General features: G+C 45.9%; 1 protein-coding gene across 1 annotated transcript in view; it reads left to right on the forward strand.

The window, feature by feature from the left end:
* HIP1 (huntingtin interacting protein 1) overlaps positions 1-18,015 on the forward strand; it is a 133,622-nt gene that overhangs the window by 90,193 nt on the left and 25,414 nt on the right. Inside the window, exons 3-8 of the mRNA XM_081090432.1 lie at positions 2,093-2,235; positions 2,476-2,532; positions 7,969-8,049; positions 9,878-9,954; positions 10,490-10,551; positions 15,850-15,990. Of these exons, the coding sequence (XP_080946558.1) occupies positions 2,093-2,235; positions 2,476-2,532; positions 7,969-8,049; positions 9,878-9,954; positions 10,490-10,551; positions 15,850-15,990 (561 nt within the window). The remainder of the gene's footprint in view (positions 1-2,092; positions 2,236-2,475; positions 2,533-7,968; positions 8,050-9,877; positions 9,955-10,489; positions 10,552-15,849; positions 15,991-18,015) is intronic.

Below are 18,015 nucleotides of genomic sequence, written 5' to 3' on the forward strand. Positions count from 1 at the left end.
GGCTGCACCTCAGCCCCTGGGGGAGACTCTAGGTTAGACGCCAAAGCTGGCAGGCCCCCAGGAACTGTTGCTAACAGCATGTACTGCTCTTTAGCGGGAAGATACTTTGGTTGGAATTGGGGCTGTAGAAGCTCGCCCTGGCACCCCAGGAGCCTGCCTGACCGTGAGCCAGCCGGATCTTGTTCTTTTATCCCCAGAAGGGCACAGTCCCCTTGCTTTACTGAGTCAAGACAACCAAACCAAGAAAAGCCCAGTTGATTCTCTCAGAATGACCTAGTCCTAGCTCCTACCGGCTAAGGGTTTGTGATCAGTCTGGTGCAAGATTTGAAGTAAAACAGAGACAGTTGTTGTAGGCCAGTGTGCTCCTCTGGATGGGGGATTGGCACAGAGAGGACCAGGCCTGCAGCGGCGGGGCCATGCCACACCCCTCCAGGGAGGTCACCTGGGGTGAAGCTGGAGGAAGGGCCCAGGATCCCGCCTCTGGCTTGCTCTGGACCCTGTGGGGCCTCCACAGCCCTTTGTTCCCTTATCTGTCATGAAAGAGTTGGTTGAAGAAGATTTCAAAGGTCTCATGTTCCAGCTCTAATATTCTGTGCATCTCTCTGACTCTCAGTGTCTAAGTGGTGGATAAATAAAGAGCAGCAGCCACCCTGATGCTTCTGGCTTCAGAAATGCTGCTCAGACGTCTGTTTATCCGGGTGCCTAACTGGCAAACAGGTCACTCCCCTTCCCACCACCACCATGGCACCCACTTTTGGAGGCCTGGGGACTGATTCTTATTTTTCTTTATATCCCTGAGTGCCTTTTACAGTTCCTGACACATAATGGGTCACACAGTAAAATGCTTATAAAGTCAAAGAAGGACAGAAAGGTCTTCTTGCTTCTTTCAAAGTAAGAGTGTCCCGCTAGCTCCACTCCTGCTTCTGTCTCGGCAAACTGTTCTCAGGTAAACTGTTCACAGTCAGTGTGAGAGGTTATCACAGGAGAGAGAGGGTGCTGCCCATCTCTCTCCTTACTCCCTTGTAGCCCAAGGGGCTGTGTTTTAGGTGAAAGTATAAGTTATTTCAGAAATCACTCCAAGACCAATAGCTGATTTCAGCTTCCGGACCCAAAAGTTCTATGTTCAAGCCCCCGCCCCCTCAAAATGCAGGTTTCCATTTAGGGAAGGAACTTTATGATCCCTTCTAGCTCAGACGCAAAACAACATGTGTCTGGGTGAATCATATAGTTTGTGACCTGAGGCAAGTCTTTCTGTCCTGAATGGCACCAGGCCTCTTACCTGAGCCTTGATAAAGAGCTTGACATTCTGAGGGAAGAGCTGTACTTGAGGTTGATGGTGCCCCTTTATTGGATGTGTGTGGCCTGTTTAAGTAGACAACCACAAAAGAAATGTGGGCATCCTTTACTCACCCCAGAAAGGGCTCCCTAATTGCAGAGTCTGGAGTGCTAACTTAAGAACATGTGAACCCGGACGAGCATTGATGACACTCATACCGTGGCAGGTGGTCCCTGGGTAGTGGGTACTGGTGGGAATTGGATCTTGGAAGGAAGTGGCCCTAGGATTTGACATACAGGGAGTTGAAGGTGTTACGAGATGAAGGCACCCCTGAACAGGCCAGGACTGTTTATAGAAGAGTTGGGTTGTCAGAGCCATTTTAAGTTTAGAGAAAAGACATTTGAACAAACACTTCTGCTTTCAGGGCAAGAGCAGGGTACCGGATAGAGAGGAGTCAGGTGCTGCCGGAGGAGGAGCCACCAAATTACCTTCCCGCTAAAGGCAAACCGGAACCACTGCTGGCCCAGAGAGCACTTATGCAAATGAGAAAAAGACCCCTCCCAAAAGACATTGCCATCTCTGGGGAAATTGTCTAATAAAGTGGATTTTATGAGGACGGGACACTTTATTGGCATCCGTCAAAAAATTGTACAGGACTTTGGTGTGTTCGTTATAAGGAGTGTCCCCTCCCAGGCAGTGCCACTGTGCCCTGAACAACTGCACACCCCCTGCAGTAGCCTGTTGTGGGCTCAGCCCCAAAGATGGGCTGGCTGCCTGAGGCAGGGCCTGTGCTTCGTTTTCCATGACCCTCCTCACCGTGCATACTGGGCACCCACCATGAGAAAGGGGCACAGACCTTTTGGTCTGTCGTCAACCGGCTGCCCCTCTCCAGCAACGCTGTGCTCTGCTGGAAGTTCTGCCACGTGTTCCACAAACTCCTCCGAGATGGACACCCAAACGTGAGTTCCCGGGGCTGCAAGGGATGGGCCAGAGGGCCAGGGAGCTGTGTGGGGAAAGTGTGATTGCCTGGGCCGCTGTCCGCTCCTGCGCTGAGGGTGGCACCTGCCCCTTCTCTGGCCTTTTGCTTACCGGTCTGAGGTGGGGTTGTCTCTCTCTGACCAGCCTCTCCATCCCTGAGAACCATCTTTCACCATCCGTTGTCTCCTCCCTTCTCATGGGCTGTTCTCTCTCCTCCCCAGGTCCTGAAGGACTCTCTGAGATACAAAAACGAATTGAGTGACATGAGCAGGATGTGGGTGAGTTTGGAGATTTGCACAAGGACTACTTGTGCCTCATTATCCTTCCCCAGAGACCACAGAACAAGGACTGTGGAATTGGACAAACTCATCTCTTTCAACTTATTTTAAGATCTCTCATGTGCATCAGCAAGGGGTCAAGGGTACCCCCAAATAGTACCATGATACCGACAGTCTTACCTGGGATCTCTGGAAACTTCTTCTGCCAATGGAACCTTATGTCACAACATTCCCCAGGCATTGGGATCCCCCGGCAGTGACATTGCCACAGTTCTCACCTCTTCGTTTTTACTGGTCCTATTGGGGTCACAATACATTGAGGACTAGCATTCCCACTTCTTAATGCCAGTGCCTTTTCTTTTTTAAAAATATATTTTTATTTATTTCAGAGAGGAAGGGAGAGGAAGAGAGAGATAGAAACATCAATGATCAGAGGGAATCATTTATTGGCTGCTTCCTGCACGTTGGACTGAGCCTGCAACCCAGGCATGTGCCCTTGACCGGAATCAAAGCTGGGATCTTTGGATCCGCAGGCTGACACTCAATCCACTGAGCCAAACCAGCTAGGGCAATGCCAGTGCCTTTTCTTTTCTGCCTAGGGATTCTCAGGAAGAGGGAGGAGGTAGCTGACAATATCAGAATCAATCGAAAAGAGTGTTTTTATGCACGCATCAGAATTCCACTAGATTCTTTTTTTTTTTAATATATTTCTTTATTGATTTTTTTTTAATAGATTCTTATATCCAAAGAGTATGTGTATGGATAGGGGGTAATCTGCATTTTGAAGAATCTCCCAGGTTGATCCTGATGTGTTCCTTTGCCCCCACTGATTGAGAATCACTACTTTAGTTCTCCCCTTTAAATTCTTACCTGTATCTGTCTGCACTCACAAAATGTTAGCGATTGTGTAGTCCAGTCTACCCATTACAGATGAATAACTACAGGCCCAGACAAGAAAGCTGCTTTTCCTGGTCATAAGGCTAGTTCAACTGAACAAAGCTGAGAGTTGTCCCCCAAACTCCCAGCTAGATGCTGGAGAGCTTTCCGTTGTATCCCTAAACATGTAGGGCTTAGGCCTTTTTCCTTTTTGTTAGAAATTGCCTGGTATGCCCTTTTCTGTCCTTTTACTTTCGACTTTTCCACATTCTTATGTTTTAAAAATATCCCTTGGAAATAGCAATTAGATGGATTTCGTTGTTGCTGTATGAACGATGGCATTCTTTGTCTCGTAACTGTGCAGTTGCTCCATTTACATTTATTGTAATGCGTGATATGTTTAGGTTTATATTTCAGCCTTATTCTGTGCCATTCGTTCCATCTGGTCTGTTTCTATTTCTCCCACCTTGTCTTCAGTTGGATTGATTATTTTTCCTCATTCCATTTTTCTCTAATTGCTAGTTGGGAGATTAAAAAACATCTATTTTTATGTGTTGTTTTTGGTATGTTATCTTATATTTATAAAATGCATGTTTACTTTATCAAGGTCTAAAATTCATATCTTTATCTGTTTCCTGTATAATACAATGACCTCAGAATATTTTAACTCCATTCACACCTCAACTTGTATGTTATTGTCATATATTTTAATCTTAGTTATTTGTTTCTTTTTAAACCCTATCAGGTATTTTGTTCTGTGTTCCTAATTTCTTCTTACATCTTATCTTTTATCTGAGATCACTTTCTTTCTGTCTAAATTATTTCCTTTAGAACTTCCTTTAGTAAAAGTTTGCTTTTGGCCAACAACCATTTTTACTTGTTTGAGAATGTCTTTATTTCACCCTCATTAATGGAACATACTTTCTCTGGGTTTAGAATTTTGTGTGACAGTTATTTTATATCATCACATGGAAGATATTATTCAGGATATCCTCCCACTGACTTCTGGCTTTCATCATTTTCATGAAGTCTGCTGTCAGACTCATTGTTGTCTTTTTGAGTTAATCTGTCTTTTTTTATCCAGCCATTTTAAAGATATTAGTACATGTCCATGTGTGGTTCTTTGGACTTTTTAAGCTGTTGGTTAGTATCTTTCATCAGGTATGAAAAATTCTCATTCTCTCTTCAAATATTGCCTTTGCTATACATTCAGTCTTTTCCTTGAGACTTTGGTTAGAGCATGTTAGACTTTCTCACTTTATCCCCCATCTCACTTTAAACCACTATTTCATTTAAACCACTATTTCTACCTCTTTGCCTCTATACTTCATTCTGGATAATTTCATTAAATCTGGCTTTCAGTTTACTTGTTCCCTCTTCAGCCGGCTTTAATCTGATTGGCCCTACATATGTTTTGAAACAGTCTCTTATTTATTTAGACATATTAGACATGGTGATTTCATAAATCATTTTTAATATTTCCATTATCTAAAGTCCTTAAGAGACCTGTTTCTGGCATCTGTTGTTTTTTTTGTGAATTTTGCTCATAGTATGTAGTTTCTTTCTGTGTTTAGTTATTTCTTACTGGGAGCTTCTCCTTTTCCTTAGAATTTTCTTTGTGGGAAGTCTTTGGAGTCTGTAGGTTCCTCTGGAGAGAATTGGCATTTGCTTCTGTTGACCACTCTTAAGTTCTCAAGGTTTCGTGACTTCTGGGCAGAGCCTCTTGAGTATTAGCTCATGAGTCCAGTTCTCAGCAGCAGTTTTTCCTCCTTCTGATCACAACAGTGGTGTGAGGCAGCCGAGTTTCTTTGTAGTCCACATGGAGGACTCCTTCAGTGCAGGAGCATGGAAATGTGTGGTTACCGACTTACCCTTAGTTCCCCTGAACAAAGGAGGCAGCCTTTTGGCTCTTCAGTAGACTCTTCAACTTGGGCAGAGCCCTGCCTTCTGTTTACCACCTGACCCTTGAGGCCCAGGAAATCAAAGCTCAAGTTCACCTGCTCTCCCCCCAACTCTATTAATCCAGTAATCCATTTACTCTCCAAGAATCTGTGTTTACTCAGTCCCTGGCCTATGGATTCCTTACTCTCGTTAATTCAGTAATACCTTCAAAAAATTTTAAATATCTTCCCAGTATTGTCAGTTTTCAGTGGGAAGGTCAACCCAGGTAGCTAGCCTGCCTTGTTATCCAAAATAGAATTCCTTTAGGTCTTTTTCCCTATGTAGTCTATTTCTCTCATTTGCCTAAGAGTTTCTGAAATTAGCAACCTCTCTTACTTTTTTCTTAATTAAGACTTTTTTTTAAATATATTTTATTGATTTTTTACAGAGAGGAAGGGAGAGAGATAGAGAGTTAGAAACATCGATGAGAGAGAAACATCGATCAGCTGCCTCCTGCACACTCCCCACTGGGGATGTGCCCGCAACCCAGGTACATGCCCTTGACCGGAATCGAACCTGGGACCCTTTAGTCTGCAGGCCCATGCTCTATCCACTGAGCCAAACCGGTTAGGGTCCTTTTAGGATTTGTATAGTTTTGTGTTTTACACTGAGTCTATGATCCATTCATTCATCTTTTACTTTTTGATCCTGTGCATTTTCATGTGAAGGATAGTTGTCTTTGGTGATGAGAATACTTCTGCTTCTTTTCAGTATTTTCCTATTTTTCTATAATAAGTATAATGTAAAAATTAATCAGGTTAATTTTCATAGAAAATTATGAAGTACTCATCTGTAGAATTTACATCTGATTATTCAATTCCCTTTGGTGCCCTTTAAGGCCTGTTTCAACAGGGTTTCTCTACCCTAGAGGATATAGATGCAATTAAAAGAAAACAAAGTCAGAACTCATGTGAAAGCCACAGCTCCTCAGTTGAAGGGTTCTTTGTGGATGTGGGGACATTATGTGTATAACTAGGCGTTCCCAGCATTACTCTGCTAATCCTAGCTTCCTCCCAAGCTCCCAGGACATGACTGCGTGGGCAGACTCTATGGGAATGCTTGTTCTTCACCTGCTAAGATTGGTTTCATTTAAAATCCCCACCCCATGTCTAATATTGTAGAAGGCCTTAATCCGTTGGAGTCCCACTGGAGGAGGGGTTTCCTCTCCTGTGCTTAGAGAGACAGAAGGAAAGAAATAGCCCATAGCCAGACTGTGATTACTAAGACTAGGAGACTTAAAATTCTTAAATAAGAAGCCCTTGTATAGAATTTATCCAGAAAAGTCCTCATGTTTGTACACAAGATTATACTGTACGAATGAACAGTAGTGAGTTGGTTTGATAAATTACATAGTACATACTTATAATGTACTGGGCAGTCACTAAAAATAATGTTACAGAAAAAAATTTAAGAAGATAGAAAAAAATTGCAGTATATTAAAAAGGCAAATTGATTCCGTTTTATATTTTAGAATAAAGGTGGAGCACAGAGGATTTTTAGGGCTGGAAAACTACTCTGTATGATATTATAATGTTAATACATGTCATTATACATTTGTCAAAACCCATAGGATATACAATATCAAGAATGAACCCTATGGAGTTTCCTCAAAAAACTAAAACTGGAACTCCCATTTGACCCAGTGATCCCACTTCTAGGAATATATCCCAAGAAACTAGAAACACCAATCAGAAAGGATATGTGCACCCCTATGTTCATAGCAGCACAATTTACAATAGCTAAGATTTGGAATCAGCCTAAGTGCCCATCAACAGATGAGTGGATTAAAAAACAATGGAATACTACACTGCTATAAAAAAGGAAGGAACTCCTACCATTTGCAACAGCATGGATGGACCTGGAGAGCATTATGCTAAGCAAAATTAGTCAGTCAGAGAAAGATAAATATCACATGATCTCACTCATTTGTGGAATGTAATGAACAACAAACTGATGAACAAAAACAGATCCAGAGACAGAGAAGCATCGATCAGACCGTCAAACCTCAGAGGGAAGGCAGGAGAGGGTGGGGGTAAGAGGGGAAAGATCAACCGAAGGACTTGTATGCATGCATATAGCCTAACCAATGGACACAGACACCAGGGGGGTGAGGGCATGAGCAGGGGAGGGGGGGTTATGGGGGGATAAGGACACATATGTAATACCTTAATCAATAAAGAAAGGGAAAAAAAGAGTGAACCCTAATGCCAAATTTATTTTTGATGATAATGATGTGTTAATATAAGTTCATCAATTGTAACAAATGTCCCACTCTGGTGTGGGATGTTGACAATTGGGGAGGTTGTGTGTGTGCAAGGGGTATATAGGAAATCTCTATACGTTCTGTTTAATTTGTTGTGAAGCTAAAACTACTTTGAAAATAAAGTCTATTTGAATTGGAAAAAAGAAAATAACATTTTGTACCCCAAAGTGTTAGCCATGATTATATCTGATGTTCACATATGTACTTCCCTATATTTTCCAAATTGTTAACAATGGACATTTGTTATTTTCATAATCAGAAAAAATATATATTTTTAAAAATGAAGTCCTGGCTATAGGTCTTCAACTCATCTGTTCTTAGTGTTAACACCCTGCTGTCTCTCCTCTTCCTGAAAGGGCCACCTGAGTGAGGGGTATGGACAGCTTTGCAGCATCTACCTCAAACTGCTCAGAACGAAGATGGAATACCACACCAAAGTGAGTCTTTGCTGACAATTCTGCTCTCTTTCCCCTCCCCCTGCTCCTCAGCACCTCGATGACGTTGATTGTCAGGTCTTCCAGGTAATAAGACAGCCTGGCTCAGGGAGTATTTATGCCACCTCCCAGCTGTGAGAGGAAACATTTTATAGGACAGCCATGGTCAGGCCCTGGGATATGGCCCGTGTCTTCTGCACCATTTTGGAAATAGGAGGAGGAACCCTATCCAGTAGGTTGCCTTATGAAAATATTTTAGAAGCACTGACTTTACTGTTAATAAAAATCATTCTTCCATTTATATAGCGAGTTTTCACACAGAACCTTCTATAACTTTAGTCAGTATTTCTTATGTATCTAATGCATGTAAAACTGTGTGCTTGGTACCAAATGGCAGGTAAGAATAAGTAAAAAGGGTGCTCTTCGGCATTTGCAGATTCGCTGGGGAGAGGCTTATGTACTTAAGCACCCGTGTATAGTGCAAAGCAGCTACATGTGTCTGTGCCCGGGGAAAAATGCAGAGATGTTTTGAAATGCCTGAGGATTACGGTGTTTGAAAGGGGACCATGAAGGAAGGGGGCTTGATGTGGACCTTGAAGGATGGGTGTGGTGCATTTGGTGGTGGGATGACATGCCAGGTGGGAGAGAAACCACCTGAATTAGGGAGCTGGCAATACAAATGGAGGAGGAAGGACCGTTAGGAAAAAAATAACACCTTTAGTGTCTTTTATATCCATTATCTTTTATTAACTTAAAGGGTAGCTTTGATTCATTGAATCCATCCTAGCCTATTAAACCTTTTCTGTACATCACCTAATCCTCACAACAACCCTACAAAGTAGCTATTATTACATTCTAGGAAAATGAAACTCAGAGAGTGGTTGAGTCCCTTGCCTGAGTCACGTAGCTTCTCAGTGGGGAGGTGGAGATTTGAACCCAGGCCCATATGACACTACAGCCTGTGCGAGTCAGTGGCCACCCTTACCTCCCTTCAGGTCTCATTGAGTGCCTGCCAAGGGCCAGAGCTCGTAGGCTCTGAAGAGAGAAAGGTGAATAGACTTTGGCCCTGCTTCTGGGAGTCGTAGTTTGGTGGGAGAGAAGTGATAGTGGGAGAGAAGATATCAGTAGACTGCAGTAAGGATGAGAATTGAGAGAAGCAGGAGGTGGTACAGAAGCACGTAGAGGCTCTCTGGTTTAGATTGAACCGGGTAGCTTCTCACAGGCAGTGTGACACCTGCGCTCAGTCGTAGGGTGTTACAGTTGTCTATGCTGCACAACACAACGCCCCAAACTTAGTGCCTTGCACCAACAACAGTCCTTTACGATCTCACACTTTCTGTCGGTCAGGAGATCTGGAAGAGCTTGGTGGGGCAGCTCTAGCCACAGGTCTCATGTAGTTGCAGTCAGATGCTGGCTGGAGTGCAACCGTTGGGGGCTGGTCTGCCAGCTCTCTCTTCCTGGAGGCTCAGAGCTAGTCAGGACTTCCTCACAGCCTGGTGAAGTTTCCCAAGAGAATAAGGTGGAAGGGCATTTTATTTTATTTTATTGTTAATCCTCATTGGAGGATATTTTTTCCATTGATTTTTATTTTTTAGAGAGAGTGGAAGGGAGGGCGGAAGGGAGTGGGAAGAGAGATTGAGACAGACAGATAGACATTGATGTGAGAGAGATTCATTGGTTGGTTGCAAGCACCTTAACTGGGCCAGAAATCAAACTCGTGACCCTTCAGTGTGCAGGCCAACGCTCTAACCACTGAGAAACACCGGCTGAGGCTATGTAGAGAGCTTCTAAGGTGTCATGTTCTGACTTCCTTTCTCTGTTTCCCTTCCAGAATCCCAGGTTCCCAGGCAACCTTCAGATGAGTGACCGGCAGCTGGACGAGGCTGGAGAGAGTGATGTTAACAACTTGTAAGTGGCTGTCCTCGTGCTCTGGACCCAGTGGGGAAGAGATCTTTTGGGGAATCTCTCACTTCCCATTAGGCTCACTTCCCAGAGGCCCTGATGGTAGAGGCTGGGGCTGGGGTGGGGACTGAAGGCCTTGGGGCCACTTACTGCTGATGCCTTATCCAGAACCCTTCCAGGTTGTCTCACACTTCAGCTCTATCCTCTGGTCCCCTCTACCCTGCCAACCCAGTGTGGTACCTGCCCTCTCCCTTTGCCACTGTCACTGTTGAATTCACCCTGCTTTTTCTTCAGATGGCCTCAGTTCCCATTTAGGTGGAGGCTAAGGACTGGAGCTGGTGTGTGTGTGTGTGTGCGTGTGTGCGTGTGTGCGTGTGTGCGTGTGCGTGTGCGCGTGTGCGTGTGTGTGCGTGTGCGCGCCTGCGTATGCACACTGGGGTTGGAAGCAGCAGCACAGAGTGTGTGTGTGGGGTGGGGGGCGGGGGGGGGCAGGTTAAGTGCTCGCTTTGGGAGCATCAGCTCTCTTTCTTCTTGGGTCTAGTTTTCAGCTAACAGTGGAGATGTTCGACTACCTGGAGTGTGAACTTAACCTCTTCCAAACTGGTGAGTCTCTCCCTCCCATCTGGCCCAGGCTTCCATGGGAATTGCCTCATTCCCAGCCTTGTTCCCAACTTGGACCAGCCAGGCTTGTCCGCCTCTCCCTACGAGCTGCACAGCACAGGGTCAGGAACATGGAGACACAGGCTCTCCGTCCCTCGTGCACAGAGGGGCTGAAGCTCTGGGGCATTTTCAGAGTCGGTGATTTCAGATCTGAGCAGGATGACCACACTCCCCAGCTCACTGGCTTCGCCCCTGAAGGCCAGGCCTCCAAGAGCCCAAAGACAGGTCTGGCCTCTTTGACAGCCCATGGACTATGGCCCCAACATTGGCTGGTCCTTGGCCAGCCCTGTCTGCTGCTCAGCCAGGCTGGCACTCGGGCTCAATTTCTGTCAGAAGGGCTGCTGTCTGCTGTTTGGTCGGTAGCCAGGTTGAGTTGGGTTGTTCCCGAAGGCCACAAGAGAAGTCCTAATCCCCGGGAGGGGGAGCGCTGGGGGCTCCCTCCTGCTGAGAGTTCTGGTGCCTCTAGGCCAGTGATGGCGAACCTACGACACGCGTGTCAGAGGTGGCACGCGAACTCATTTTTTGGTTGATTTTTCTTTGTTAAATGGCATTTAAATATATAAAATAAATATCAAAAATATACATCTTTGTTTTACTATGGTTGCAAGTGTCAAAAAATTTCTATATGTGACATGGCACCAGAGTTAAGTTAGGGTTTTTCAAAATGCTGACACGCCGAGCTCAAAAGGTTCGCCATCACTGCTCTAGGCTGTCAGCCCCTAACACTTCCTGACAAGACTTGAGAGGGAAGCACCTGGTTCCCTTGTCTCCTGTGTGCTCTCATCCCTACACTTCCCAGCGTGGCTCTCCCTCTGTCGCTGGGGGACGGAAGAGCCAGTTTTCTGAGATTCGGGACGTTCTGTGACAAGTGTCCTGCTCTGTGAAAGCACAAGCATGTGTGCACAAGCTTGGAGACCTCAGCGTTTGGGCATGCAGGCCACTCCTGGGGCTTCGATTCTCATGAAAGACAGAAACTCTCTCACCCTAAGTTGCAGCTTTTTGCAGTAAGTTCATCTATGTAGCAAATCATTACAACTGGCCGGTTAATTCCAGCTGTGCCAGGCCTGTGCCAGGGCAGCAAACTCCTTGATACTTTGACTAATCAGTTCAGTGCAGGATGTGGTCAGAGAAACACCCGAAACAGATGGAAACTATGGTTTGTGGAAGAAATAAGAAGGCACTGGGCCTCCTAGCAACCTGTTTGAGCAGAGTCTTCCACAGAAGTCAGTAGAGGAGTAAAAATGAAACAAAATCCAGTCCCTGCTGTAAGGCATTCCCAGCAAGGTAGGAGAAATGGTGTAGAGGCGAGTTATTTTTAATGCATTAGAAATCTTTGCATAAATGTATACAAACAACTGCACATTGTTGGGGCTGACTTTCAGTTATTGCGCTCTGGGCAGGAAGGGCCTGGGTGGGTAAGTCAGAATTCACTGACATTCAGCTTTGGAATGTGCTTAATTGAAAGCAGGTATGAGTGATATTCTAGGGATTGTCACCCTTGGGAGAGTCAGCCTAGAAGTTGCCACTGAGCTGACCCACGCTCTCTTCCAGGAGCTCTGGCTTTCTTCTCAGTCTGCCCGCCACTGCAGTCATGGGTGGGGAAAACAAGGCAAATGTTTCAGCCTTTGGGGCTGTCCCTTCCAGTCACTAGCAAACGGTTGGAGTTAGAGTAAGCGAAGGAGTGGTAACACCCGCCAGGATGTGACGAGGCCGGGAGGATGAGTAAGTGGTGCAGGCAGATGCCGCACCCCAGGTGGCCAGCCTGCTCCCGCCTCCCAGGATACCTGGCTGCTCTTTTCTGCATTGTTCACTCGTATTGTTACCACTGGATGCTGAGCTTCTCCTCAGAATCAGGAACCGTGCCCTGCTCATCTCTGTTCTAGCCCAGTGCCTGGTCTAGAGCAAGCGCTCAACAGCGAAGTTCAAGGATGCTTGCCTTAGATGAGCAGCAGTGAAGAAACAGCAGGAACAGAGTTCATAACATGGTGACAGCATCTGGCTGAATGCTCTGGGCTTATCAGGTGATTAGCTACTTAGAGTTTTCTAGAGGAGAGCTACCCAGTTGGCACAACCTTTCCAAAGGATGTTGGTGGCCTTCTCGTTCCTGAAAGAGCCCTCATTTGGAATCAAGAGCCCCCTTCTGCCTGTCTGCCCTGCTGCCTGCCCTGTCCCTGGTCACCTGCTGTGTGACACAAAACCCATGAAGGTGGTGTTGGAGGAAGTTCTCCAGCTTTTAAGTCCTGGTCTGTGACTCCGTGAGGTTCCAACGGTACCCTCAGGAGGATGCCCCTGGCTTTCAGCTCTGGGAGATGGACCAGTTACAGTTAACATATATTTTGAGCACTTACAGTGGTTCTCAAACTATGATCCCTGGACCAGCAGCGTTAGCATCACCTAAAAAACTGGTTAGAAAAGCACATGCTCAGGTCCCACCCGACACAGTAGATCTGGGACTGAGACCCAGCAAGCAGTGTCCTAACAAGGCCCCCAGGTCTGCACTGTCCAGTATGGCAACCACTAGCCATGTGTGACTATTTAAGTTAATTACAATTAGTCCTAACCCATTTGGCTCAGTGGATAGAGCTTCAGCCTGCAGACTCAAGGGTCCCAGGTTCGATTCCGGTCAAGGGCATGTACCTTGGTTGCGGGCACATACCCAGTAGGAAGTGTGCAGGAGGCAGCTGATCGATGTTTCTCTCTCATCGATGTTTCTGGCTCTCTATCTCTCTCCCTTCCTCTCTGTAAAAATTAATAAAATATATTTTTAAAAATAAAATTAATTATAATTAAATAACATTAAAAAGTGAGGTCCTGCCGAAACTGGTTTGGCTCAGTGGAAAGAGTGTCGGCCTGCGGGCTAGGAGGTCCCAGGTTCGATTCCGGTCAAGGGCATGTACCTGTTTTGCGGGCACATCCCCAGTAGGAGATGTGCAGGAGGCGGCTGATCGATGTTTCTTCCTCATCGATGTTTCTAACTCTCTATCTCTCTCCCTTCCTCTCTGTAAAAAATTAATAAAATATATTTAAAAAAAAAAAAAAGAAAGTTTAGAAACCATGCAATGTGCTTTTTTAAAAAAAAAGTGAGGTCCTACCCGGCCAGCATGGCTCAGTGGTTGAGGATCGACCTATGAACCTGGAGGTCACGGTTTGATTCCAGTCAGGGCACATGCCCGGGTTGCAGGCTCGATCTCCAGTGTGGGGTGTGCAGGAGGCAGCTGATCAATGATTCTCTCTCATCACTGATGTTTCTATCTCTCTCTCCCTCTCCCTTCCTCTCTGAAATCAATAAAACTATATTTTAAAAAAAAAAGTCAGGTCCTCAGTTGCACTAGGCATATTTCAGGCACGCGGTAGCCACGTGTGGCTAGCATATTGGACGGCATATTTGGAACACTTCCATCATCACAGAATTCAACTGGCCAGTGTTACCGGGTGATTCTAATGCTTGCGACAGTTTGAGAACCACTGAGCTACAAAATACAGCTTTTGGCTGGCTGCATAGTAGAATCACCTGGGGAGCTTTTGAAACCTACTGATGCCAGTCCTACTCCAGACCAATAAAACAGAATGAGGGTGTGGGGGAGTTGCAGGCAGACATTAGTAGTTTTTAAATTTCCCCAGATGATTCTAATCAATCTCAAAGCCAAAGTTTAGAACCACTGCCCAGTACTACACACTTTCCACAACATTTTCATTTAATTCTTACAAGACCTCTATGAAGTATGTGCTATTAGAACCATCTGCATTTTATAGAAAATCATCTGTTGGCACGAGAGGTTGAGTAACGTGTCCATGGTCACATTGCAAGTCTAGATGTTCCTGGATACCAAGGGGCATTCCTAGAAAGCAGCGTTAGGCCTGGAGGTGGAGCATTCTGTAATTCCCTGCCAGAGTGGAGCCTAAGCAAGCCAGAAGAATTGAGGATGGCTGCCTTGCAGTGACAGCTGCTTTTAATTTGTGTCAAGAAAAGCTGCCTTTTAATTAGAACCGTTTGGAGTTTTCTCCAGCTGCCAGACTAAGCCAGTTAACAGGGATTAGTACCATTGGGCAGGCCAGGCACAGCAGCTCTGGCTGGGTTTTCCTCCAGGGCAGCCCCACTCACTGAGGGACTGCAGAGAAGGTCTTTCGTTGCCAGCCATGTGTGTAGTTCTGAAGGTGGTGGGCAGCCACTGGTTTGTGCTGAGGGTTGACAACCAGGCATCTCGTTGCTTGGTTTAGGAGCAAGTGCAGGGAGTTAATGTGGAGGGGTCTTGGGAGCAAGACACTGAGGGAGCCACTTGCTCTCTGGAGCTTGGGAGAATGCAGGGCAGTACTTCTGTTGACCTGCTCCAACGACATCATCAGCCTTTGATCCTGATGGCCATCCTCCTCCCAGTGCCTGGCCTGGGTTCTTGCAGGCTCTCCAATCATCACCCAGGGCTCTGCCACATCCCCCCTTTTGCTGCCCCAACAACCCTGTGGCAAGCCACCAGGAACCCAAGGCTGACTTACTCCCTTCCTCGTGTTCTGATCCATGTTTGATATGTTCCCCACATGTTAACTAACTATTGCCACCACCAGATTGGCTGCTTCTCAGGGTCAGGGCTACCATCAGACTGTTCGTGCGTGAGAGGAAGGGCTGGATTGGCTATCTCAGCAACCCCTTCAGTCCTGAAATTCTGATGTCCCACAGAGCTGAGGCGTTCCGTCTCCTCATTACCATTAAATCAGAAACTGGAAAATGAGGTGTCAGTCTCTCTGGTCAGCCTGGGCCAGAGGCCACGAAGCTCCTCTAGGAGGGATCCCCCTCATCGAGGTGCTCCACCAGGCTCTGGGTAAATCCCTTCTTTACCGGCTTCACAGGGCTGTGCACAGAAGAGCAGAGCTCACCTGTTCATGACAGGAGCGCCTCGGCTTATGGGAGCACAGGCTTTGGTCTGGCCATTGCTGGCCACACAGGCGCTATCTTTTAACTCATCACCTCTCAGCAAAACCAGTTTGTTTGTTTTTTTGTTTTTTTTCTAAAATCAGTCCTTGGCTTTGTGACCACTTTCAAGTCACTTACTGTCAGTTCCCTCCCCTGTGTACCAGGGTACTTTTAATTATCTTGTAGGAACAGTGTAAGGTGTAAGTGCATTAAATACGATAGTGTATGCCCAGAATAGGTCCTCAGTGTATGTGAGACCCCTGCCTTCTGCCCTTTGAGAAAGTCACCTATAGTTTCCTAGCTCCACTGCCTCTCCCCCTTCTTTTATTTTCTAGTGTTCAACTCCCTGGACATGTCCCGCTCTGTATCTGTGACGACAGCTGGGCAGTGCCGCCTCGCCCCGCTGATCCAGGTCATATTGGACTGCAGTCACCTCTATGATTACACTGTCAAGCTTCTCTTCAAACTCCACTCCTGTGAGTACACTGGCCAGATCTTCTCTGAGCTTCTGGCTGGAAGGAGGAGCTCAGCCTGAGGCTGTCCCTGCAGAAATGCAGCTCCTCAGTGGCCTGAGCTGTCTGTCAGCCTCTGTTCCAAACAGCCCTGGGGCTCCCAGCCAGCTTGAGCAGAGCAGGGTGCAAGCTTTGGTGTGCCTAGTGAAGCACCTGGCTTGCCACAGTGGTGTCCCAGGATGGTCCTCTCCCTCCATCCCTGGCTTTACCTCATCTCCATCCATGCATGTCATGTATTCTATGAACCACACAAATGATGACAGACCTGGCTTTAGACTATTAGAGAGAAATATAAAAATTTTATATTTTATATTTCTCTCTAAAATTCCATTTGTACAAAGAGTCTGTGTTGATGAACACTTTGAAAACCACTGAAAGCAGCAAAGGCAGTGGTTTTCAAAGTGTTCATCAACACAGTCTCTTTGTGCAAATGGAATTTTAGAGAGAAATATAAAATATAAAACAGCTGCTCAAGTAAATGGAGTGCTGATCTTGACCTAGCCACAGATCCTTGGGATGCTTTTGCAGAATCGATTTTTGAGATTACTGGTCCTGCAGAAGTTCTTATACCTTCATGTGCTTTTGGTTTAAAACGATGAATCTGATGTGGGGATAGTCCGGGCCACACACCAAGGTGGCCACAGTGAAGGGTATACACATGCAGAAGGTGTGGGTGATGGAAACCAAGAAAAATCAAGACATACATGGTACTAGCAAGATGTATTTTAGAATTCTCGGACAAGGGGCACTCTGGAACTGTGGTCACTGACAAGGAACGGGTCTGGTTACTTAGGACGAGGGAGCCATCATTACTCTGATGAATCCAGGAGGTTTTGGTGGAAGGGAGGTTGAAATTCGATGTTCAAGGATTAGAAGGGCTTTGGAGCAGATGGGCATGTCTGCAGGGAGCAGAGATTGGACTACATTCCAAGAGAAAGTGGGCAGTTACTTAGAAGCTCTGAATATAGATGAACTTGTAATTGTTTCTAAGATGCTATGGGACACAGTTTCCCACTAGAACAGCGGTCGCCAACCTTTCGGACCCCAAGGACCCCCAGTGGTCCGCGGGCCACCGGCTGGCGACCCCTGCACTGGAACATCCCCACTTTCTTATAAAGTGGTGAGTTATGAGAAGAGACAGGTCATTAAGTATTTGGGTTTAAAGGCCTTCATTAAAGGCAAAGCAATAAACAAGACCCTCCTGGATGGCCTCCGGGAACTCGGTAGCATGGAAAAAGAGTGAGAGACACTCCGTACAGTATATACTTTCCTAAAAATAAAATTTTATTTTAGAATAGTTTAGATCCACAGAAAAGTTGCAGATAGTTCAGAATTCCATATACTCCCAGTCCAGTTTTCTCTATTGTCAGCATCTTAGATTAGTATGATATATTTGTCACAACTAATGAACTGACGTTGAGACATTACTATTAACTGAAATCCATCCTTCCTTCAGGTTTCCATGGTTTTACCTAGTGTCACTTTTCGGCCCGTGGTCCCATGCAGTCACGGCTCCTTAGCTCCGCTCAGCTGTGACAGTTTCTTAGACTTTCCTTGTTTTTGATGACGTTGACAGTTTTGGGGAGTCCTGGCCAGATATCTTGTAGCGTGTCCCTCGATTTGAGGCCGCCACTTTTCTCGTGACTGGACTGGGGTTCTGGGAGACAGATCACCAAGCTAAAGTGCCGTTGCCACCCACGCTATACTTCTTCCATTTTGGATTATCAGACCTTATACATGTACTACCTCTTTATACCAAATGAATAGATCACGTCGTCCCGTGGTCGGCAAACTGCGGCTCGCGAGCCACATGCAGCTCTTTGGACCCTTGAGTGTGGCTCTTCCTAAGCCTTAGGAGCACCCTAATTAAGTTAATAACAATGTGCCTACCTATATAGTTTGAGTTTAAAAAATTTGGCTCTCTAGACTAAGGACTTTTATTTTTAAATTTTCCCATAGGTAGTGGGAAATGGATGAAGACTTTTGTTT

This window comes from Myotis nattereri, assembly GCF_964212035.1.
Source record: "Myotis nattereri genome assembly, chromosome: 4".
Lineage (NCBI taxonomy): Eukaryota > Metazoa > Chordata > Mammalia > Chiroptera > Vespertilionidae > Myotis > Myotis nattereri.